We start from the raw sequence: 1,294 nt of genomic DNA on the forward strand, positions 1-1,294 counted from the left end.
ACAGTGAACAGCCCACACAGAGCCAGACTGCTCTGGGTAGGAAGAGACCTGTAAAGCTCATCCAGTCCAAATCCTTGCAGTCAGCAGGGACATCTGCAACTAGAGCAGGTTGCTCAGAGCCCCAAACAACCTGACCTGGAACGGTTCCAGGGAGGAGGCAGCTCCCACCTCTCTGGGCAGCCTGGGCCAGGGGCTCATCACACTCTCTAAAGTATTTCTTCCTTCTCTTGTGTCAATGATAATGTTAGCTGCCAGCTCAGGTTTTAAGCACACCAAAGCTGATGACCTCATGAACATCAGTGGAAGTTAGAGGTTTCTTCTGGCTTACAAAGTCTGGAGGTAAACTTACGCTTGAGTGGTGCTCTGCTTCTGTCAGACAAGTACATGAGGGTCACCGGGATGGCAATGGACTGGTCAGTGATGGGGCTGGAGACAGTCAAGGTGGTGGATAAGGACTGCTGCCTGGAGACTCCTGGGTCAGACAGACTAACAGTGTAGACTGCGTAACTGGGCAGCCCAGAGGACTTCTCCTTCTCAAGCACCTTCACTGCTGGTGACCCACATTTCACCTGCCAAGGGACAGAAACCAACTTGAAACAGCACAGCACTGGCCCACTGCCCACAGAGACACACAGCAACTCACCCCGCAGGAGGAGCTGGCCTTGGTTGTACCTTTACAGGACAGCACTTCCCCCTGTTTGTTGCCACTGGTTTCTGTGGCTCAGGGCTAACCCCACAGCAGCAAAACTCAAAGCAACCCTCACCAGGCCACTGGGAAGCAAACAGGGAAGTGGGCAAGATCCTGCCTGTGCTGCTGGGAATCAGGCAGATTTTGTGCCTCCCTGCCTGTCAGCTGGTTAACACATTCCAGCTAGTGGCCCAGGGAGCCTGGCACATTCCCACTACCCCAAAACAGCAGCAAAAACTGAGGAGGGATCTCCAGGCCGTCTCAGGAGCCCTGCTGGCATGGTTGAGGTGACCTAGAGAAAGCTGTGTGTGACAGCTCAAAAGGCTTTCAGCTGGGATGTGATACTTTCCAGCAACACACTCACCTCCAGGGTATCCAGAATTTCAGTGGCACCAAAGATTTTCACCTCAGAGCTTGGGTGAAGGTTACTGAGCAGCATTTCTGTTTGGTCAACATAGAAGCCAGGGTTGAATGGCACCTCAGTGCTGACCTCCTCCCCGGAGAAGTGGCTGCCTTGCATGGAAACTGTGACTCTGAGGGAGGTTTTGCTCATGCTGAGCTGCTTCAGCTGCCTGTCAGTGAGCCTGTGCATTGTGATGGAGCAGG

General features: G+C 53.6%; 1 protein-coding gene across 1 annotated transcript; it reads right to left on the reverse strand.

Moving 5' to 3' along the window:
- Positions 1 to 296: 296 nt before the first annotated feature.
- LOC104296547 (nuclear pore membrane glycoprotein 210) lies at positions 297 to 1,294 on the reverse strand. The gene is made up of 2 exons (XM_009896368.2): positions 1,053 to 1,294; positions 297 to 569 (listed from the first exon to the last, which is right to left on the reverse strand). The coding sequence occupies exons 1-2, from the start codon at positions 1,278 to 1,280 to the stop codon at positions 297 to 299; spliced, it is 501 nt and encodes a 166-aa protein (XP_009894670.2). The 5' UTR covers positions 1,281 to 1,294.

Source organism: Dryobates pubescens, chromosome 1, assembly GCF_014839835.1.
Source record: "Dryobates pubescens isolate bDryPub1 chromosome 1, bDryPub1.pri, whole genome shotgun sequence".
NCBI lineage: Eukaryota > Metazoa > Chordata > Aves > Piciformes > Picidae > Dryobates > Dryobates pubescens.